Below are 21,779 nucleotides of genomic sequence, written 5' to 3' on the forward strand. Positions count from 1 at the left end.
GCTAGGCAACAAGGGCAGATTTTATGTTATGTCTAGACAACAAAAATAGGAATATAAAAAGTAATTTTGAACTAGGAGAAAAACATTTCTAATTAGGATTTAGCAGATGTTTTTCTGTGAATTCTTGTATTCTTCTTTTGTCGTCCAATACACCTAAAAACGACAATACGTGATTAAAAGAAGGTCAAGACACAAAATGTCATTTGTCAAATGTCAAATTGAGTACAAATGCAATCCCACCATACCCAGACTGTGACGGGGTTATGTGACAGGTTGAGGGGCCATCAGGTCAAAATCTGAGAGATTTCTTGCAACCCAAACACCAGCTGCAAACAACCCCAGGTTGACCAGCAGATTCCTAAAAATCAAAATTCAAACCACGGCACCAAATCATTCAAATGTTCATCATTTATAGAAACTTTATGATTTTAGTTTGTGTAAAAAAATGGGGAATCACAAATTGTCTACCTATGACGACGATTTACAATGACATGCAGAAGAAACATTGCTTTTCGACTAGACAAAAATCTCGAACATATCTGACACTGTAGTTTTACATTCCAAACGTGGTTACCATCATAGTTTTTATATGACATAATGTTTTTATTTCTTCAATGGAAGACCTAATGGCAAGGACAAACCACTTCTGACGAGATGGTAATGGTAGCAAAAAAATGCTCCCACGCAACCTGCTTGGCACTGCTTGGACTCACCTCCTGAAGTCATTTCTATCCGTTGCAAATTTACACGCCGAACTAATCCAATCTGTCACACTTGACGAGCCGTTCGAACTTTTTTTGGCCCCTACTCCACTCATGATGCTAAATAACCGGCCTTCGGTGAGATGAGCTTAGCTGCTAGACCGAAGTCAACGGAAGTAGCACGTTCGTGAGGTCACTACGGCAAGCCACTTGGATCGGAAAGGTTTCCTATACGTCATTATCCAATCGCGCTTAGGCGTGACGATGTCTGCAACTCGCTACCGTCGTTTCCTCAAGCTGTGCGAGGAATGGCCACGCGACGAGAGCAAAAAAGGTCGAGATTTAGGAACGTTTCTTCGGCAGCGAGTTGCAGCTGCTTTCCGCGAAGGGGAAAACACGCAGGTTGGTAAAACACCGGCGATTCGGCTACGTCGCTACATAACCCGACGCTAAGCTAACCTGGAAACAGTGAGCCATCGGTCGACCTTGCTGCTCTCACCTTCAATTAATACCAATTAATGGATGTTATTTATTCAGAATGACTTTTGTTAATTCTGTTTCATAAATCTTATATACCGTATTTAATGTATAATTTGCTTTATTTCTGTAATGGCTGTTCCTACTGTATTTAAATTTTGCCTCCAACTGTGTAAAACGTAACGTTTTTTCCACTTAATAGTACTGGAAAAAATATTAGAGTTGTTATTAATAGTACCAATGGTTACTGGAAAAAAATATTATAGTAGTAATGGTACGTGAACTGTTTTCCAACTAACAATAATATGTAGTTATTAAGAACAAACACGGGATTAATCTTAATGTTTCCAGTGGATTTATTTTACAGTACTGTTTATCATGGTTATAAAAATGAAAATAATGCTAACATACTGTAAATCTTAAATTGTCAAATAAACAGTGTGACCCGTTTGACCCAAAATCATAGTTATTCAAGGCTCCCAATATCAGCATGATAGAAGTTTTATCATATATTTCATCTTAAACTCATTTTTTTTTTGTGGCTGAAATGAATATGGTTTACTGTTAACAGATTGAAGGAGCATTTTAATTCCCTCTAGCCAAATTGGGGCTTCATGTGCTTTCTTGGTTGTCTGTTTCCAGATCTCAGACACAGAGAAGTGTGATGAGACTTATGAAAGTCTGGCAAGAATTAACGCAAACACATACAAACAACGAGTAAGTATAACTCTCTATTCAAAAATGTAAGAATTGTTTTTCTCAGCCCGTTTGTTTTAAATCTTGTGTCAAATTTCCAACTGTATCATAACATAGCAGTATTCATTATACTATTTAAATTTTGGTTGTATGGAAGAAGCATAACACGCTGTTTTAAAGTGCTCTGTATGTTATAATGTCTTAAAGGACAACCGACGTCTCCGGACAAGTTGTGTCCATAATTTGTAAAATGGCTTCAAATGACTTCTACTAAGCGTATCTTACAAAGATTCCACCACATATAGCTATATTTTATGTTTTAAGACTCGTGCTGAATATTCCGGAAGTCTTGTTTTTGAGTTGGTGACGAGTCTGTACGTGACGTCAGTGAAGGAACGCCCCTGACCGAAAAAAGGACACATTGTAGCAGTCCTTCCATCACGTCAATGCATTTTGCTGTGCTTGTTTGGTCTGAAAACGTCATGTTGCACCAAAAAGAGCCAGAAGAGGGCGACCAGGTTCCATATAAGTAATTTATCAGCCTGTGGAAACGGGCTGATTAATTCCTCACAGGAGCTCAGTCGCCATTTTCTGCCTCTTTTTGGGTGATACATTTCCCCCCAATGTTGCCTCAAAATGGCATGGAATAAATTATTTAATCGATTGCAAACATGTATGTTTTCCTCTTCAGAACTATTTGAATCATATTCATAACTGGATGTGTAACAAGAAAGCATATTCTCCGAATCTGAAGCCATTGTTTTGATTCTCCAGCAATGCAAGACGTCTTGGTGTGACGTCACAAACTGGGGGCAGGGCTTTCTGAAAATGCCCAATTCGCAGCTCAATTTTTTGCAGATTTTGGACACTAAGTCATTTTTATTGGTGTTTTGCATTTGAATAAAAATATACTGCATGTTTTGGGTATTTTAGATGCTATAAAACGTTTTTCTGATGTCAGTTAGGAAATAAAAAGTGACGTTGGTTGTCCTTTAAAGGATGTACAGTGCAGCTTCAGGCTTCTTCTCTAAATTGTGATCATAAGAATGTAAGGTTGTAAACTACTTGACAAAAATCCAAAATGTTGGTGTGTTTACTTTCAGTTTCCTCGTGTGAGAGACACAAGCTTCACTGGAGTGACAGCAGAGGAGTGTAAATTAATGTTGTCAGGTCAGGAAATATTACAGTTGTCGTTGCATTTCCATGTGACCCACTTACATTAACATTTGATTTTTTTCCCTCTATTTTCCCCTCATTGTTCAGGTAGTGCACAGCAGTCAGATGATGAAAAAAAGAGTTTGTGGAAAACATTTACAGAGAGGTTTTCCTCCAAGTCAACAGAGGAGCTTCCGGAGAAAGCCCCTGAAAAATAACATTGTATTGAGTACTTATTTTGTTTATTTGTATGAAAATAAAGATGATTGTTGCTATCTTTGCATTTACATTTCAAGTCAAAATATTATTTTTATCCATGGATTTCATAATGTTTTTCAAAAGAACTGAAACACAACAAAAGAACACCTTACCAACTGTTTTCTTTCACTGGAAAAGGGCCATTAGACAAGAAAGATTTATGAAAAGCCAAACAGGAGCAGTGTATACTAACACAAAACCTGGCTAATAGTGGGAAAAAAGGCAACTAAAATATCAGAAAGGTGTTTGGGATCAACCAGAGGCCCTGTAATTGATGGCGGGGGATGAGGGTGGGTAATATATTCCAGTTTGATGCATTTAATTTGGAGCAAATTTAGAGGTATAGATATTTCATGTGATATCACAAAGAAGCATTTGCGATGTATGTTTACCAGTCACATTTAGTACACCTGTTTCTTCTTTGCAGCACATGAAAACATAAAAAGAATTTAGACGCATGGACAACCATTTGATATGCTTTTGATCATCATGAATCTTTTTATTCTTCATTTGCGTTGCAAATATGCGTTACTCCAGAACGAAACATTAACTTGACCCTAGTTTGCGATTCCTTTGATATTTGGTCAACATTTGTCAGAACCTTTAATGAGAGGCTCGATTGAATGTACTTGATGAAGCATTGTTTTTTAAGTCGACTAACATTGACATGATTACATTGGGAAATTATTAAACTCGATCCTGTGTGCAGAAAACCTTTAACAAAAACTACTAGTTCAAAAAAAAATAACAAAATACAATTCCAAAGTATATTTCTGACTGCTATCAACAGCCCAGTTGACTGCTATCATCAAGTCACTTTGGGCTCAGAAACAAAAAGGTTAGTGCAAATAAAAATTCCCGAAATCAAAAAAAGATCATTTTAAAGTCCCATTAATGGATTGGTCACATGAAATGCTCATGCTGTTCGCTCAAGGCTCATGAAAAGATCATTTTTTTCCCTACTCGTCTTTTTTCTCAGGGTTGTCTCTCCATATGCAGTAGTTGAGGGACGTGGCCAGACACAGCCAGGCCAAGTAGGGCGCCATCAGCAAAGTGGCTGTTCGGTTGATGGGATACCAAGACCACATGGTGGCGCCGACGGTCCCAGTGAGAAGCACGATCTCGATTAAGGCCTGAAGTGAGTTGTAAGATTTTAGACAAAAGTAATCAGAAGAATCACACAGGGGTTGTCGAACTTACCAATTTGAGCTTGTGTGCGCCAAAGAAAATGGGCGTCCAGGCCCAGTTGAGTGCCAGCTGCGTTCCGTAAAGTCCCAGAGGCACCACCGCGTTCTCAGTGAAACCCCCAAGTTCTTTCCACACCAAATAGGAGCCGTACCTGTGTTCCGGTTAAGAGGACGAAATGTACACACAAAAAACAGACAGTACAGTGTATGGATTTGATTTTGGAAGCTATTCTCTTCTATATGTAAAAGAAACATTCAACCATGTGAGTCTGCTATTTTGGCACAGTCTTGGTATCAAGGAGCCATGGTTAAAATAATTTCAGGAGCTTCAGTTAAACAAATGTAGTGATTCGATGCCATGTTGCGGGAATATTGGAACACAACAAAATTGGCAATACAATTCTTGCATGTCTGTCATTTGGCATTCATGAATTCAGTATAAATTAGTTGATGGAACCTATTGTCTGTCGGTTATTCACTGAAAAATCATATTTGTATTAACTTTTGATGAAACGCCAGTTTTTCACGGAAAGGGGTACATTGGAGTTTTATGATCGTTTTATTCATTTATCAAGATTTTAGTGGGTGTCAATTATACACCGATTTTCAGAATTCGGTCCCAATCATCCATAATAAGCAGGGGTCTCGTCAATATATGCAACTGTTACATTGGCGCCATCTTGTGGCCTCTTGGTGACGAGGGTCTTTGCTGGAAATTTCATTTTTACAGATCTGAGCACTCCATCCATCCAATTTCTTTCGCGCTTGACCTCATGAGGAGGGCAGATGAACTGGGACCCAACACGGCTGACTTTGGGGAAAGGTGAGATACAAGAAGAAAATGGACAAGTATTCACGCCAATGGACATTTACATCTTTAAAAGTCCAGCACAGAGATATTGCATGACATAAGCAAGGGACCACCCACCGCATCTCAGTTGACACGATTTCAGCAAGAACCCAAGTGTTACTTATTGTATGCTATTTTTTTTAATGGTTTTGTCGCCTGTTTTTGGATTGGATTTACATTTATTAGTCTCAGAGTAGATACATTTACATTTTACAGCAGCAAAGTTATGAAAGGAAGACGAAATGAATGAAAGAAGTAGAAAGAAAATACAGGAAAGGCATTCTCGCGGCACCATCTTCAAGTCAAAAGAACAAAAAAACTAAATAAATAATATGATAAAACAAAGACACTGAGAGTGTTTCATTCTTAAGAAATTTCTGTACCCTCTTTGTTACATGAAGCAGTTCTAAACGAAAGAGGAGAGGATCAAAGTGTCCTTTTCACTAGTGGATCAGGGACGTCATGATGGAATGTGAACGTCTACTACAAGCTAAATGTTGAAAGCAAACACAAAGCTGTAGCATCCATTGACGAAAAGAGATTGTCTCACATATCCTGTCCCACGTAAATCCGCTTGGATTCCAAGCCGCAACATTTCCACATTTGTTGTTGATTTTGAGGTGTTTATTGTATTGTATTCAACAGAGATTCTTGCAAGTGAAACTCACCCCATTCCTGTATACAGACAAGTCCACACCACAGGGAACGCTGCATTTGGAGGTCGCCATGATGGTTTCTGCAAGGTTGGGTACCAGGTCTTCACCTGTGTTCGGGTGATGTAACCGCCATAGAGCCCCCCGATGTGTGGAAGAGCGGTGAATCCAACCAAGGGTAACCACATTCTGAAAATAAATAAATAAAATTACACACACACACACACACACACACACACACACACACACAAACATACATACACACAAATATGATGAAACTGTGTTAGGTAACTACGAACGAGCGCACAATGACGTCACGGGTAAAACTTGCATAACAATGCAAAATAAAGTACAAAATAATGCAACAATCACAGAAAACAATATTTTGGCGTAAACATTGTTTAACCCATGCCATTTTTCAACTTTTATCATTTAATTGTCAAAAAAGCGTGCCAACCTCTGATGCAGTAGACAACAATAGCACCTGCGCGTTGTCAAATCCAGCTGGGGTCGCATTTCACCGAAGCAATGCCAAATAACTCTAATTAAAGCCCTGCTGCACATTTGGACATTGCATGCAAGCTAATTACGTTTCATAAATTGCATTCGTTTTTTTCAATCCCAGACTTCTGTCCTTGCGATTGATGTTAGTCAAGGTTTATTTGGAAACAGACAAAGTTTATCGAGTGGATCCGGTTCCCTTACCTCTCGCTTGTGTTTTTGGTGTTTTGCAAGTCGATACGTTACACTACTGTCGACTCCCCTTATTTCCATGCACGTCTTAAATTCGTCAGGCTGTTGTCGTGTGATATAAATGTCTCAACTGGGCAGGGCAGTCTTATCTCAACTGTCTCCCAAGTCACTCCCAAGCTAGCATGCTTACAAAGAGAAACCTCAAGACAAGAAATAATCTCTCTGTGCTTCCGGTTTGGTAATAGTACCTTTACTTCCGGTTTGGCCAATGCTGCATTCATTCGCAATTCAAAGTGCAAAGATGAGTGAAATGGGGAAAATTGTAAACTCTGCTTCGGTTCAACTCTTTTAAGGCCTTCTTCGTATCTTCATATCACAAACACCCGCACACACACACGCGCGCGCGGACGCTGTAACGCACTCCACTCCAGTCCAGGCAACGTGCTCAAAGGTTTCACACCTTGTCGTCCTGATGGAAACCATTCATAAAGAATTTCCCCACTTTCTCGGGTTCTCTTTTCTGTTAATACTTTTTGGGTCACAGTGACAGCAGCACAACAAATAAATTCTAATTATGTAACGGGTAATTTTTGCTTTAAAGTTCGACTTGTGCACCTCATATTGGCTAATTAATGGTATTATTCAATTATATCATTATATTTTGCTACTGTATGAAATACAAATGGAAGTTGAACAAACCTACAGATTCTGCTTTGTTGAACCTTCCCTAATTCATTTATTTTGATCATTCAGAATATTGGCACATTACAGGCACACTTTACAGTCACAGGATACTCTTTTTTCTTCTGCGGGTGAGCAGCGGCAGCCACATGCACCAGCGTTCACTCAACCCGGAAGACGCACACGCACACAAACGCACGTGCACAACACACACGAACCCAGACGCACACACTGATGCACACACGCGAGCACACAAATAACCAACTCAAATATAAAATGGTAATCGGCACAGTAACATTCAAACATCACTCTATTTTCATTTCCACGATTGTCGCTTTGGAAGACACAAGTAAATCATTACAACACGTTAAGTGTTCGAACGAGACAGCCGAATGTTATGTTCTTTAAAAAAACGTTGTCCACATTAGTGCAAAAAGTTGGAGAACCATTGCCTTTAAACGTGGGGTGGACTTTGAGAGCAAAGAGGACTACTTCCAGTGCCAACAGTGGATGGCGGCTGCTGGCGTGGCCCCTCCTCCCGCCCGGCACACCTTTCCGTACCTCCGCGGTCCTCCAGCCTTCTTGACGGCTCTCTCCACCTCGTTGTCTGCCTGTCAACTTTGACCCGTAGCTGTTCGCCGAATGTCACACAGCCAGCCAGAGGCCCGTGCTGCAGTGGTGGTGATGTTGAAGGGGGGCGTCATAAAGGGGGGAATGAGCTAGAGCGAGAGGGGGCAGTGGGGGGAAAGGAAAAATAACAACATTATTACGGCTTTCATCGCATCTCGGCGTCTCCGTCGCCGCGGGCCGAGCTCCACATCTTCTTCGACTGGACGTAGCCGACACCTGCCTGCCGCCTTCACGCGTGCTCGGCTTCGGAAAGAGCAAATCGACGGTGGCAGACATGTGAGTTGCGGAGCGTCGTTTCTTCACTTCGGTGCTGCTAGGTGCTATTGTAGCCTCACACGGACGCTCATTGCGCCGTTTAGCGTCACGGGCGGCGTGCTTTGGGAGCTTAAGGGTGGATAATGGGGAGAGCTGGCTCTGCTTGGAGTGCTCCAATGGATGCATGCAAGCATGGATGGATGGAGTCTCTGACTGCGTGACAAGTTTGTAACGTAGGCTCGGGCGCGCAAAGATTCGAGTGGATGTGTGTGGATTTCAACCGTAGTCAGATGTGGAGGCCCGGCCAGGAGCGTTCATACTGCGGCGGGCGTGCATGTGTTTTGCGCCGGGCCGAGAGGCACATACGGCGGAGGGAATCTGCAGCGTGACCACCAGGGCAGATATGAGTGGGCTTTGCTTTATGTTGTCCCCAGAGGTGCAGCGTTGTGTCGCTCGACTGCTCACATAGTGATACACAGGCTGTTCTTCCTGCCGATGAAGTTTGCTTTTTGTAGAATTGCACAGTCTTGATTTTGAGATTTGAACGCCTACTTTCCGTTCAAGTTGATGTCTCAACACGTTTGTAGTCATTTACTTTAGCTGCTGAGTCAGGAACTGAGTCAGCCCTTCTTAAGTGCAAAGACTAATGATACAAAAAGAAATTACAAATGCCACATCCTGTTCCAAGAAAAACCGTATAGGATCAAGTACTGACACATTTATCTTTGATTTGTGCTTTCATATTTCAACCTTAGTAAGCCACAATTGATATATTTTCAACATCAACAATTTTTTTTCTCAATTTGGCCACCCACAAAGAAGGGTGACAAACGCTATTTTTTTAATTTTATAAGATTAACTAATAGAATTCCTCTTTCGTCAGATGTGTGTTTTTGTCCCTGTTATTGGGGACATAAAATCTGAGCATAAAATCTTAAATATTAACTCAAGGTGGCTCCCGAGTAGGAAGCTGTCAGCAAGTGCTCTCATGAGCCTTGCTTTTTTGCTGTTTTTGTCTTGTTTTGTGTTTTCTTTTGTCACCTTATGTTGTTGTGCGTCATGTGGAATGGATACGGATGTTGTTAAAGCGTTATATAAACGAATATGTCTGTATTGCGTTGTATTTTGGACAGCCACCCTCATTTCAAGCTCCCATAACTCTAAACCCAAATAATTTATGAATTAACTTTTTTTTCTGATGAAAGAAGAGAGTCTAAGGTTTCTTACGCTGCATTGAATATTTTTGTTGTCCTAAAACTCAATATTCTGTGACAAAAACTCTGGCACTAGAGTGGACACATTTTTGCAGTGAATGAGTTAAATGTGGTTAATATCTACAATAAAAATCTTCATGTTTGGGAGCAAATCTGAAGACTCGCCAGTCATAACTCCTGGAAATCAAGTGTGTCAATCAGGGGTCCTGTTGTCCGGTCCTAGAGACCGCCTATGGTGTCCTTTTTAGATATTTCAATCATTCAACATACAGTACTCGATTCGAATGATCTCCTCCTTAGCAGACTTTACGGAAGGCTGATAAAACATTTTTTTTTAATTTAATCCAGTGTGTTGGAGGAAGGCAACATAAAACAGCTTCTCATGTGTTCTCTTCTATGTTGCATCTTCAGTTTCGTGACTATTTCGTGACTATTTGCGTTCATGCTATAAAAGATGGCGAAATGGCTCAATATTGTGGTAGCTTTACAACGAGGAGTAACCGTTGAAAATAAGCTTCGTAGGAGAAGAAATATTGAGAATCCGACAGATTTTCATTTATTCCTTATGCTCTCAGGGACAAGAACATGAAGCTTCTCACAAAGATGTCCATCCAACAAAGCAGGTGGCATGTAACAACGACAAGGCTCAGCAGAAGATCCTGGGACTGAAACAAGCGTCCCTTTACACCGATGGCCTGGACTGAGTAAGCCGAGTGTGTCGGATGTAAAGTTTTATTGCATGCACACGGTGATATCACTCATTTTTCGTGGGCCATGCGCGGCAGGTTTCAGCTGGCCCGCTGAAGCCATGGGGAGCTGTTGGAGCTGTCTCTACAGGGACCCCATCCGAGACAACCATCTCACCAAGTTTAAGGTTCGTGCACTCATTGTTAAATCACACATATACAGTAAAGGACGTGATTGTAATTTTTCTTTTTAAAATCAAGGATGAGAATGACAAATGAGAAAAAAGTCTGGAAAAAAAGGCGGGGGCACACACATATATACTTTTTTATATATATGTGTGTGTATATATGTGTGCGTGTATATATATGTATATATGTGTGTGTGTGTGTGTGTGTGTGTATGTATATATGTATAAATATATGTATATATATATATGTGTGTGTATGTATGTATGTATGTATGTATGTATGTATGTATGTATGTATGTATGTATGTATGTATGTATGTATGTATATACAGTAAAGTCTCGTTATATCGATATCGGATATATCGATAGTCCCGGTTATATCGATACTATTTCTATGCACACACGGAGAAAATTACATGCAAACAGGGTCGGATATATCGATAGTCCCGGTTATATCGATATTTTTTCGGACTCCCTTGAATATCGATATAACGAGACTTTACTGTGTGTATATATATATATATATATATATATATATATATATATATATATATATATATATATATATATATATATATATATAGACACATACATCCATACATACATACATACATACATACATACATGTATGTATATATATATATTGTGTTGTGTATAGCTGTCTGTCTGTCTGTTACCATAAGCTTGAGCATAAAGCGCAACCGTAGTAAGGAATAAGAGGTTCAAAAGAAGACAGAATATATTTGAAAGAATTAGGGCTAAAAGCCCAGATAACATAACATTTATACCATAATGTGATTTTCAGGTCATCAATGTGGACGATGAAGGTAACGAGCTGGGCTCTGGTATCATGGAGCTCACCCAGACCGAGCTCATTCTTCACACACGCAAAAGGGACGCCATCAGGTGGCCGTACCTCTGCCTGCGCCGCTACGGCTATGACTCCAACCTGTTTTCTTTTGAGAGCGGGCGTCGTTGTCAAACCGGACAGGGTGGGTGACGCTCACTGTCTTCTTTTTCAACTGTTGTTTTGGAGACATAACGGGGCATTTCTTAACTCATTCACTGCCGTTCCCGAATTTATTCGGAATTGAAAAATGTGTCGTGGAGCGCCATTCCTAAATTTGTTTGGGTTTAGTTTTTTCTTGCGGGGGGTGTCGATAAACTGCTGCTCAGACCTCTGGGAATGTTTTTTCCCTTCCATGAGGGGGCAGCATTTTCCTTTTGTCGATGTTAGCGCTTTGCCCCATCTTCAACTGTTGTTAAAGCGCTATATAAATCAATATGTATGCTGTATATTGTATTGTATTTTGTACTGCCGCCCTCATTCCAAGCTCAGATAACTCCAGACCCACATAACTTAAGAATTAACTCTAAGGTTTCTTACAATGAATTTAATGTTTATGTAGTCCTAAAACTCAATATTCTGTGGGTCCTGCAATTTGAGTGAAAATGACAAAAACCCTGGCACTGGAGTGGACACATTTTTTCACATTGTCTGGCAGTGAATGAATTAAAAAGTTATAAGCGGCCATTGGATTCTGGATCTAATAAAGATAGCAGGACGATATTTAACTCTAAATATAACTCTCTAGCAATGAGTTTTGGTTGGCTTCTGCTGTGGATAAACACACAGAAAAGTTGCACAAAAAGAATGATGAGGAAAGACGTCCGCCTAGAACCGGATAAAAGTGGGAAAAATCAGCCAGCAGGAGTGGCCGATAAGTTTGAAAATATATCAGTATTGTGTAAAATATTTATGCAATCGAGTCCTATGTTTTGATTTTGACTTTTCAGGTATGTACTATAAATTTCTCAAATTAACTTATTAACACTGAATTGATAGTGAAATACATTAAATACATTGCCAAGACAATTATCGATTTTTATCATTTTGTTGTTGCCGCCTGAATATGATTTTATTGTATATTTTTTGGCCTCGCATGTAATCACGCTGTTGTTGTGTTTACCTGATTTAGGCATATTTGCCTTCAAGTGCTCTCGGGCAGAGGAGATCTTCAACCTGCTCCAGGAGCTGATGCAATGCAACAGCATCAATGTGGTGGAGGAGTCCATGATGATGTCTGGCAGCGGCCACACGCCAGAGATGGAGATGTCTCGCGCACCACAGACGCCCAACAGTCAGTCACACCGTCCAGCACAAACACACTGTTAGAGTGACCTTCTGTTTTCATATTAGTAGGGTTGCCTTTTACGAGACTCTGCAGCGAAACCATCCAAACCCACATAACAGATGAGACGCACACAAGATGCTCCCCCTTTTCGCACTTGCGTATTAATCACACTGCTCCACAGTAAATCTTTGTCGCAGTTTATGTGTCTTGAAACCTACCGTAGTTTTCTGTGTATAAGGCGCACCCAAAAGCCTTAATTTTCTTCAAAAGATGACTCTGCGCCTTATACACCGGTACACCTTAAATATAAAGTAATATTGACCCACAACAGGTCTCGCAGCTACGGTCAGGAGCCACCGACTGACTCCATTTCCCCCTCTAGAAGCCGAATCTCTACTGTTGCGCCTTATAATGTGGTGTGCCTTATATTTGGAAACTTTTATATATTTATATATTATATTTGGAAAACTTTTTTCATTCATTGGAGGTGCGCCTAAAACTCCTATGCGCCTTATATATGGAAAAGGTTTGAAAATAAACCATTCCTTGGGGGTGCTATTTATACTCCAGTGCGCCTTATACACTGGAAAATACGGTATTTTTTATGCGGATTGTAAAAGTGATTTTCTTTGTAGCACCTCCGGCTTCTGAGATATTTTCATTAATATTTTTTAATTTGATCTGAAAGCTTGTGTAATACAGATCCACCTTGCATTATACATTAAGGCTATGTATGGCGTGTCAGAAAAAAAAATCACACTTATTGCTGAACCTAACCGTGTAATATGTATTGCATATTATTTTTGTTGTTGTAGTATGATAACAATTAGATTAAGTTCGTTTTTATTAATCTCACACTGGAAAAATGATTACAGAAAAAAATGACAGCAATTTCAGAATCAGTGAGAAAAAAAAAGCAAAGCATTTATTAAAAAGTTGATCAGTATAATTCGAGAATGACACCCAAAGTTGCTTATTGTTACTTTACAGCAAGGGTGTCAAACTACCATATTTATTCGAGTATAATCCGCACACGTGTAAAACGCGCACCCCTAATTTTCAATTAAAAATCGGTATAAAATTGTTTTTCACTTTTTATCGCCTATCAGTATATCAATTAAAATGTGAAGAACACTGAATCGAAACTCTGGATATTGGTAATTGTGCAAAACAGCAAAGCTTAACTCACGTTTCAGTGAGGGCGAGGCGAGGAAAGGAAATGATGCTTAGCTAAAGAAATGGTCATCAACAACAATAAAAAAAAGGAATGGGGGTGATCCGGGTCTTTCCGAGAATCGAAACTGAACTTTAACAACATCAACTATGGAGAATAGCCATGGAAATGCTGCCCCCTCCTAGAAGTCATAAAGCATTAAATATACAGTGAGACCTCAATTTACGAACTTAATTGGTTCCCAGACAGAGTGTGTAAGGCGAAAAGTGTGTATCTAAAAAAAAATTCCCATAGGAAACCATTAAAATGGGAATAATCTGTTCCCGGGTTTCCATAAAATATACTTTTCAACTAAATAAGCCTTAAAACTACACACAACATACATTATTCTACGTATAATAAATGTGCTATTGTATTGTAGTGAAAGAAATACACTGAATTGTATCATAAAGTCACTTTGTTTACATTTGTGATGGTCATTTATGGCTTGATGGAATGGCGTTGGAGGTCAAAGGGAATTGCTGTTTGGAAAGAGAGGCGCATTACATGAGGACTGTAATTAAAGAAATAAACTGTGCTGTAAAATAAAGTTTTATTTACCTTTTTGATGGTCGTTGATGGCTTATGGAAGGAGACTCACCTTCCATAAGGACTGTTGGTAAATTAACCTCTGGTGCTGCTTGGTCGTGTGCTTCCGCCGAAGATCACTCTGCCAGCCGTGGTGGGTGTGTATGATGAAAATAGTGCTTATTATAAGGTTTAATTTTCATAAATTTGTAAGACAAAAAGTTTGTAAGTTGAGGTGTTTGTAAGTTGAGGTCTCACTGTATATGAGCTTTTTTCCCAGGCATCGTTTATAACGCGCACCCAAACTTTGAGTTCTTTTTTAGGTAGAACATTTTGCACGTTATACTGGAATAAATCCGGTAATTTTTTGCCGCGGGCCACATTGTCGTTACAGTTTCCTCTCGGGGGCCGTCACGAACTTGGGGAAGCCATTCGAATGTTTAATCACCTTCACATATTACATATAGAGCGTTCAACAAATTAATGAATAACTAGTTTTCAAATCTGAAGTCAATAATAATGAGTGTTATTGAGGCTTACATGCAACAATTTGAAATTTTAGGTCGGACTTTAGCAAGCATCATAGCACTTGTCATGCTTGGTTTACTTTCATGGGCCGAATAAAATGATGAGGCGGGCCTGATTTGGTCCCCGGGCCTAGAATTTGACACCAATGTTTTAGAGGAGAAAAAAGAGCCATTTCAGAATCAGTTCCCAAAAAAATATTAAAAAGCATTCATAAAAAAATAGTTGATCAATATAATTTGGGAATGCCACCCAAAGTTGATCATTGTTACTTTATAGTAAGACTGTACCAACCACTCCATTTTATATTGTACTGGTACATCACACAAATACAAACAAGCATTTACATTCTCATCAATTGACAATGTAGAGTTATCTTGGACTTAAAATAGATTTTTTGGGTGTGGGGGCGGGGCATTATAAATACTATTCTGTTTAACATCACATGGGACTGTTTTTGTAAATTGAAAATCAAGGTTATCTTATTTTATTGAATGCGCCTGCAGCTCCAACCTTTCCCAACGGATACCCCGGTTATCCAATCAGAGGGGATTCCTCCCAGCCTTCCCTTGTTGAAGATCATGGACACAATCTGTTGGCTTTGGACGACCAGGTTAGCCGTTGAAATAACTTCTCTGTCCTCTCTTATTTGCGCTGATTTTAACTGCGTGTTTTTTTTTTTTTTTTTTTATTTACCAGACTCACACTTATGTGAACACCGTTAGCGTGGAGGAGGATCTCGCCATGCGTCACTGTGTGCACTCCCTACCCGAGGTGCGGCCCAACACTTTCACCGAAACAACAAGATTGGTCAGCCAAGGGAACACACAGCCCAACCTGCGCTGTTGTCCCCTCGAGGAGCATCAAGACGCCCAGGTGTTCCTCCAGCCATCATCCCAGGAGGTCAAGTTCATGCTCGGCCCCACTCCGGCTCAGCGTCATCTTCTGCAAAGGGAGCGAGAGAGGGAGCGAGAGAGGGAGCGGTTGGCTCACGGCGCCCACAACCTTCAGCCAGCAGAGGGCGCAACAGGCTCAGAGACGGACGGAGACGAACCTTCCGCGCACATGTGCAATACTTTCTCCTATCACCATTTCCATCACCACCCGCACCGGCACCCTTGCCACGAGCACCCGGAGAGGTGCCGAGGCGCCGAGCTCACCTACGAGAACATCAACGGCCTAAGGAGCGGACGAAAGCGGCGCCTGAGTCCTAGCAGCGTGTCCCAGTCGGTGGGCTCCAGCAGCAGCAGCAGCACGGGGGACAGTCACCCCCGCGGCCTCCTGCGCCCGCACGGCCCGTCCTCGCTCCCCCCGCAAGGTTACGGCTGCGAGAGGCCGGCGGCCGGAGGTCACCGTCGGACGGCCTTGCTCAACTACGAGAACTTGCCCTCGCTTCCCCCCGTGTGGGAATACAGCGCCCTGCAGCGCGACGACGAGCAGGAAGAAGACGACGACGAGGCCGACGAGGAGGAATACGAAGAGGATGAGGAAGACTTTGACGAGTACGAGTTCTCGGAAGGCCCCGAGACGAACAACGGGTACCACTCGGACGGGCGGGGCATCCACAGGGACGCCCTGCAGAACTACGTCAACGCAGAACAGGTGCAGCCGGCCAATTTGCGACACAGCTGCCCGCCACATCCGCGACCGTGTCATCCCGATGGAGGGGGACGCATATTTAACTTTGATTTCCGCAGACGCTCAAGGTCAGGGGTCGGAGTCTGCGAGCACGGGCACATGCCCCCGTCACGCCAATTGAACTACATTCAGGTGGACCTTGAGGGTGAAGCGCCCTGCCAGGCTTTGGGCGCCGGCGCCGGAGGGGGCGGACAGCCGCGCCAGCGCCTCCCGCTTCAAAAGTGTGCGCCGCAGCCACCCCGTCGCAGCGAATGCTACGCGGTCATCGACCTGAAGAAAACGGCGGCCATGTCTAACCTGCAAAAAGCTCTGCCCCGGGATGACGGCACTTCCAGAAAGACTCGCCACAACAGCACAGACCTGCCTCTGTAAACCCCGTCGACCATGACGAGCAAGACACTGCGACCGATGAAAAGGCTCATCCTCATTTTAGCACAGCGGATCGCCCTTCACTGTCATCCGTCCATTTTGACTATGGCTCTGACTAAAACCGGACAGGTACCAGATTAGAACCCTACTGTATCAGTGTGTGTATAAAAGGGAACTTCTGAAGGAGAATCTTGCCATTTGATGCCGTTATTTATTCGCCGTGTTGTGACGTTCTCTTCGGAATTTCACTTTCAAGTGCAAATACTGTTTACTTGGTTTCTAACCATTTCGCATGTATGTATTGCATTGTAGTTTGGACAGCCGCCCCCATTTCAAGCTCAGATAACTCCAGATCCATGTAACTTAGGAATTATCTTTTTCTCTGATAAAACAATCTGAATCAGAAAGCCTTTAAAGGACAACCGACGTCTCCGGACAAGTTGTGTCCATAATTTGTAAAATGGCTTCAAATGACTTCCACTGGGCGTATTTTAAGAAGATTCCACCGCATATAGCTATATTTTACGTTTTAAGACTCGCGCTGAACATTGAGGAAGTCTTGTTTTTGAGTTGGTGACGAGTCCGTACGTGACATCAGAAAAGGACCGCCTCCTCACCGTAAAAAAGACGCATTGTAGCGTCTTTCCATCACCTCAATGTATTTTGCTGTACTGTTTTTTTTTAAACCATGTCTTACACCCAAAAGCCGCCAGCAGAGGGAGGCAAACTCCATGGAAAGAATGTATCAGCCTGTGGAAACGAGCTGATTCATTCCTCACCGGAGCTGGTCGCCATTTTTCTGCCTCTTTTTGGGTGAGACATCCCCCCCCCCCCCGCCCGTTTGCCTCAAAATGGCCCAAATAAATTCTTTAAGCGATTGCAAACATGTATGCTTTGCTCATCAGGACTATTTGAATCATATTCATAACTGGATGAGTAACAATAAAGCATATTCTCTGAATCTGAAACCATTGTTTTGATTCACAAGCAATGCAAGACGTCTTGGCGTGACGTCACGGACTGGGGGCGGGACTTTCTGAAAATGCCCAATTCGCAGCTCAGTTTTTTTGCAGATTTTGGACACTTTAAGTCATTTTTATTGGTGTTTTGCATTTGACAAAAAATATCATACTGCATGTTTTGGGTATTTTAGATGCTATGAAACGTTTTTCTGGTCTCAGTTAAAAAACAAAAAAGAGACGTCGGTTGTCCTTTAATAGTCCCACATTGGGGAAATTTTCAATCCACACCAGCAAAATTGAAAGGGGGGGGCGGGGGTTTGAAAAGATAAAAACAAAGTATTCTATGCATATAGAATGTCAGAAGACTGGAATGTTTAACTGTGCAAAAATATTTCATAAAAAGAGAGTCTAAGGTGTCTAATGCTGTATTTAATGTTTATATAGTCCTAAAACTCAATATTCTGTGGGTCCTGGAATTTGAGTGACAATGACAAAAACCCTGGCACTGGGGTGGACATATTTTTGCACACGTCTGGCAGTGAATGAGTTAATTATGATTGCCCTCCCCCCCCATCCTACCCCGGAAACCATTTCCCCTCTATTGTTATGTCCATGTACTTCCCCCAACTAGCACATCCACGTGACATGTCCTCGCTTCCTCGTGGAAGGCCAAACGTATACTGAGGTGCAGCCTGCCATTTATTTGGATGGTTATTATTTATTCACATCTATCAGTAGAGCAGTTTGCACACAATCCTATGGAATTGTATTCTTTGGGTTATAGGGAGAGTTTTCACAATCACAGAAAAGAAACAATTAAGGTTTGAGAGGTTGTTTTGGGAGAATTCAACTAAGCTCAAGGGACAAGTAGCACAAAGTGAATCCGGTGAGCCTCGTCCCTCGCCCAAGTAGCAAATCAGCCTCCATCACAACTCCATCCACAGCATAATGCACTTTTCAACTCAGACGAGTGAGGGCGCTGTTTATTTCAACATCCTCTGCACCTGAGCCACATGTTTCTCATTTTTGAAAAAAAAGAAGAAAAACATAAGCAGGCCACATACTGTGTTTCATAGCCAGCAAGTACTTCAAATGTTTGCAAGACAACATCTGTAACCTGACGGAGTGATATTAATCTTATTAGCCTCGTCTAAAATGTGCCGATTCTACACCTTGCCCACCATCAAGTATGAACGGTTTGTGAAAACGCTCATCTTTTTGTATTGCTATCCACGATTTAAATAGATATTTATTTTATTTATTTCATTATTTATTCATTTTTGCCTTAAAGTGTCCAACTGATCCATGTGACAACCAGCATATTTTTCTTTCATCCAGTTCATCTGGAAACCAAAGTTTTACTTTTGACTGCTCCGTATGTGATTTATGTTGACAAAAAGGGAGACTTAAGTCCCAAAAATGCATTCAAAAAAATGGATTGAGATCAAAGGTGCCAATTGTAGAATGCAAATAGGGCTCTAGAAATAGACAAATAAGGGGGAATCAAACTTGAAATATAAATGAATCTCTTTTCCAAGTTGAATAGAAACGTTGAGGGGAAAAAATGCACATTTCACCTCATTTTCATCAACCGCCATATTGGAGGGATGTATGGAATTGTTGTTTGCTGCTACGTGTAGATACAGATTACAAATGGACAGTGGTTCATGTAAGTGACCGTCCTTATATATGAGCGCCTGTTGTGTGTGTTTGTATTTTTTTGCCCTATTTTTCCTGTTCACATTTCACCCTTTATTTTATGTTGTGTTATATCATGACATGATTTTATGATGTAAATTGTCATTTATAGTGCCATAAACTAGTTCAGAGTTTCCAAAATTGATGGTCAACGTCCATTTTTAGTCATCGAATGCCCATTGCAGTCATGCCTTGAGATTAGATTTTAATTTATCCTTCACCAGTTGTACCTCAAATCACACTTCCCTATTAAAATAAATGGAAACACAATTTATCAGTTCCAGCCGCCCAAAAAAAAAACTAAAAAAGTCTTATTTCTCTCAATAAAGATAGCACTCTGCAAAATTGTACTTCATAAAAACACACAGTAATAATCTCATTGTGACCGATGCATAAACCTCGTGTAGCGTTCCATTGTGAGTAGGTGTGTTTGTATTGTACAATCACGATTAAAAAAGCAGACATTTATCACATTGATTAAAATGGAAAATGTTTCGGTTTTTGACCATATCGGGTTTCAAACAGGTTTCTGGACTGGATTATGGTCGAAAACCGAGGTTGGACTGTGTTGCTTCACTTGTGTTCGGATAGCCATTGCTGAAAGCATTTTTATCCAATCCTACACTGTAGTTAATCTTTCCCACTGAAAACGAAAGACAATTAGATCTTTTGTTGACATGTTTGATTTGCATTTGAGGGCCATATCTAATGAGGTGGCATGCCAAATTTGGCTCCAGAGGCCTTGAGTTTGACACCCGTTGCTTTTAGTGTTTTAACACCATGACGCTGACACTATTTGTTCATTCCTTGATACCATTTTAAACTTGACAGATTCGGTTATGTGGTTGCAATTTATTCTCTTTGTTTTATGTATAGTTTGACAACTTGGGGTGGCAAGAAAATGGCAAAAGACTTGTTCCGTTTTGCTAACTGCTACTTGTTGTGAATTGAGTTGAGTTCCGCTTTTGGTAGCAAGTCAAAACAAAATTACATATATATCTCTTGGCTCATCTCTATCTCAAGGCACCACTGTACTTGTTGATGTTTGTTTTTTTTATTTATTTATTGTCATTTGTGTCTTTATCTGAAAATGTATGTGGAAACTCTGCACTGAGATAATCGTTGGCCTTGAGTGATATCAGGAAGTGGTTGTGTTCTTAAAATGGTGACCATGACGTCAGTGTGTACGTAACGTAGCAACCTCACCACCACTCACACAGCTACATCTTTCATAATCCAGTGATTATATGAATTAATAGTTGACGCTTATGTCTGTGATCTCACAAGTGGCGCTCTTGATGACTGCTGATGCCATTAAACGAGGGTCACTTTCCAGTCACAGTCTCAGTCTTGGGCGTTAATGCCTCGGCATCCGACCCTCAAGGGTCCTGCGGTAACAATGGCTTGTGCTTATGTTATCTGAAGGGCAAGATAACTCTCCTTGCAAAGTTCCTCAAACTCAATTTATCAAGCGGGTTGTTAAACCAAAAGGGCTTGCTCTGTGTTTACCATTTAAACATAAAATTGTATTATCAAGAAATCCATGTCAAGAATTTTCTCACTGTGCCTTTCATATGGACGCTGGGGGAAACGCATCCACCATAGTTTATGGGGTCAGCCTGTCGTCCCTCCCCAAAAAAATGAAAGGTAACAGTTTGACATTTGGGGATTTACTCATTTATTGTTCCACCCTCATGCCAGTATTGTTGATTTTGAAAGCAGATTCGTTGAATGACTTGGAGCCTGAACATGCTCGTATGCACCGTAAAAGCTCGTCTGACCGCAGTCTGATTGTCATGTGTTTGTGTAAGTGTAAACAAGGAAAGATAAACACAAAAGATATGCTTGTTTTATTGAACGACAGCTTGCTACCAACTAGTGTAGTATAGACTCCTAGAAGTCGCTTAACACGTGACGTCCCACAAATCCATTTTTTTGTAGTTTGTTTTTGGTGGTTGCTCTAACACACCGGTGTCAAACTCAAGGCCCTCGGGCCAAATCTCACCCGCCACATTTTTTTAGTCGGCCCGCAAAAGCAAATAAAGCATGTCAAGTGCCATGATGTTTGCTAAAGTCCGAGCCAAAATTTCAAATTATCCCATGTAAATCGCAATAACAATCATTATCTTTTTCCGTTTTTTAAAAAAACTTCTTAAATAATTTCTTATGCGCTCTACATGTAATATGTGGACAGGATTAAACATTCTAATGGCTTACCCAAATTCATAATGGCCCCCAAGAGGAAACCGTAACTACAATGTGACCTGCGGCAAAAAAAAAAGAGTTTGACACCCTTGCTTCTACATGTTAATTTAAGAACAATACATTTACTAATTTTTGGCTAAGAAATTATCTGCCTGTTAACAACATTTGGCAAAGCCAATTTT

At 41.0% G+C, this 21,779-nt stretch overlaps 4 protein-coding genes across 4 annotated transcripts; 2 read left to right on the forward strand and 2 right to left on the reverse strand.

Annotated features, from left to right (window-relative positions):
- Positions 1-13: 13 nt before the first annotated feature.
- Positions 14-892, reverse strand: tomm6 (translocase of outer mitochondrial membrane 6 homolog (yeast)). Its single transcript, XM_089009908.1, has 3 exons — positions 714-892; positions 246-358; positions 14-153 (listed from the first exon to the last, which is right to left on the reverse strand). The coding sequence occupies exons 1-2, from the start codon at positions 815-817 to the stop codon at positions 262-264; spliced, it is 201 nt and encodes a 66-aa protein (XP_088866034.1). The 5' UTR covers positions 818-892; the 3' UTR covers positions 14-153; positions 246-261.
- A 30-nt stretch (positions 893-922) lies between these two features.
- On the forward strand, positions 923-3,304 carry uqcc2 (ubiquinol-cytochrome c reductase complex assembly factor 2). The gene is made up of 4 exons (XM_089009907.1): positions 923-1,103; positions 1,821-1,895; positions 2,978-3,044; positions 3,138-3,304. Exons 1-4 carry the CDS (start codon positions 966-968, stop codon positions 3,245-3,247), a joined length of 390 nt encoding a protein of 129 aa, XP_088866033.1. The 5' UTR covers positions 923-965; the 3' UTR covers positions 3,248-3,304.
- Positions 3,305-3,955: 651 nt separating this feature from the next.
- Positions 3,956-6,845, reverse strand: tspo (translocator protein). The gene is made up of 4 exons (XM_089009906.1): positions 6,683-6,845; positions 5,993-6,166; positions 4,488-4,626; positions 3,956-4,420 (listed from the first exon to the last, which is right to left on the reverse strand). Exons 2-4 carry the CDS (start codon positions 6,163-6,165, stop codon positions 4,247-4,249), a joined length of 486 nt encoding a protein of 161 aa, XP_088866032.1. The 5' UTR covers position 6,166; positions 6,683-6,845; the 3' UTR covers positions 3,956-4,246.
- Positions 6,846-7,724: 879 nt separating this feature from the next.
- frs3 (fibroblast growth factor receptor substrate 3) lies at positions 7,725-17,020 on the forward strand. Its single transcript, XM_089010893.1, has 7 exons — positions 7,725-8,257; positions 10,026-10,154; positions 10,236-10,324; positions 11,130-11,316; positions 12,304-12,465; positions 15,232-15,338; positions 15,425-17,020. Exons 3-7 carry the CDS (start codon positions 10,259-10,261, stop codon positions 16,733-16,735), a joined length of 1,833 nt encoding a protein of 610 aa, XP_088867019.1. The 5' UTR covers positions 7,725-8,257; positions 10,026-10,154; positions 10,236-10,258; the 3' UTR covers positions 16,736-17,020.
- Positions 17,021-21,779: the final 4,759 nt, after the last annotated feature.

This window comes from Hippocampus bargibanti, linkage group LG12 (genome assembly GCF_051943395.1).
Source record: "Hippocampus bargibanti isolate YZ-2025 linkage group LG12, ASM5194339v1, whole genome shotgun sequence".
NCBI lineage: Eukaryota > Metazoa > Chordata > Actinopteri > Syngnathiformes > Syngnathidae > Hippocampus > Hippocampus bargibanti.